At 58.3% G+C, this 691-nt stretch overlaps 1 protein-coding gene across 1 annotated transcript in view; it reads left to right on the forward strand.

Annotated features, from left to right (window-relative positions):
* EMH_0048180 (uncharacterized protein) overlaps nucleotides 1–691 on the forward strand; it is a gene marked incomplete at both ends in the record, with an annotated part of 6373 nt that overhangs the window by 2111 nt on the left and 3571 nt on the right. The window contains one exon of the mRNA XM_013496372.1: nucleotides 1–666. Coding sequence (XP_013351826.1) covers nucleotides 1–666 — 666 coding nt within the window. The remainder of the gene's footprint in view (nucleotides 667–691) is intronic.

The following is a 691-nucleotide window of genomic DNA, read 5'->3' on the forward strand; positions in this document are numbered from 1 at the left end:
TGCGCATGCAGCAGCAGCATACATTAGCCCCCTCCAGCAGCAGCAGCAGCAGCAGCAGCAGCAGCAGCAGCACAGGATACTGCAGCAGCTGCAGCAGCAGCAGCAGCAGCAGCAAGAGGATGAGAGAGACCCCTTCGAGCTGCAGACGCAGCACTTCCTAGAGAAGCTGCAGGGCCTCACTCTTAACCCCAGCAGCAGCAGCAGCAGCAGCAGCAGCAGCAGCAGCAGCAGCAACAGGAGCCGTCGGCGGCAGCGCAGCAGCAGAAAGCAGGTGAACGACAGCAGCAGCAACAGCAGCAGCAGCAGCAGCAATCCTTTGTTATCGCTGCTATCTTTGAACAACAACAGCAACAGCAGCAGCAGCAACAGCAGCAGCAAGAAGAGCAGCAGCAGCAGCAGCAGCACAACAACAACAACAGCAACACCGCAGCAGCAAGTGAGCCAGATTATAAATATTTTGCTGCAGCTGGGGGGAGGGTTTGTCTCGGTGATGCTGCGGGCCCCTGCCTTCATTGCTGCTGTGGAGGAGCTGTCTTTGCTGCTGCTGCCTGGGGGCCCCCCCAAGCTGCTGCTGCAGCAGCAGCAGCAGCAGCAGCAGCAGCAGCAGCAGCAAGAGAGAGTAGGAGGCATGCATGCTGCTGCTGCTGCTGCACTCGAAGTTGTTGAGTTCTTCTCAGATATAGAAGGGGTT

Source organism: Eimeria mitis, genomic scaffold (genome assembly GCF_000499745.2).
Source record: "Eimeria mitis Houghton genomic scaffold, Emh_scaff2069, whole genome shotgun sequence".
Lineage (NCBI taxonomy): Eukaryota > Apicomplexa > Conoidasida > Eucoccidiorida > Eimeriidae > Eimeria > Eimeria mitis.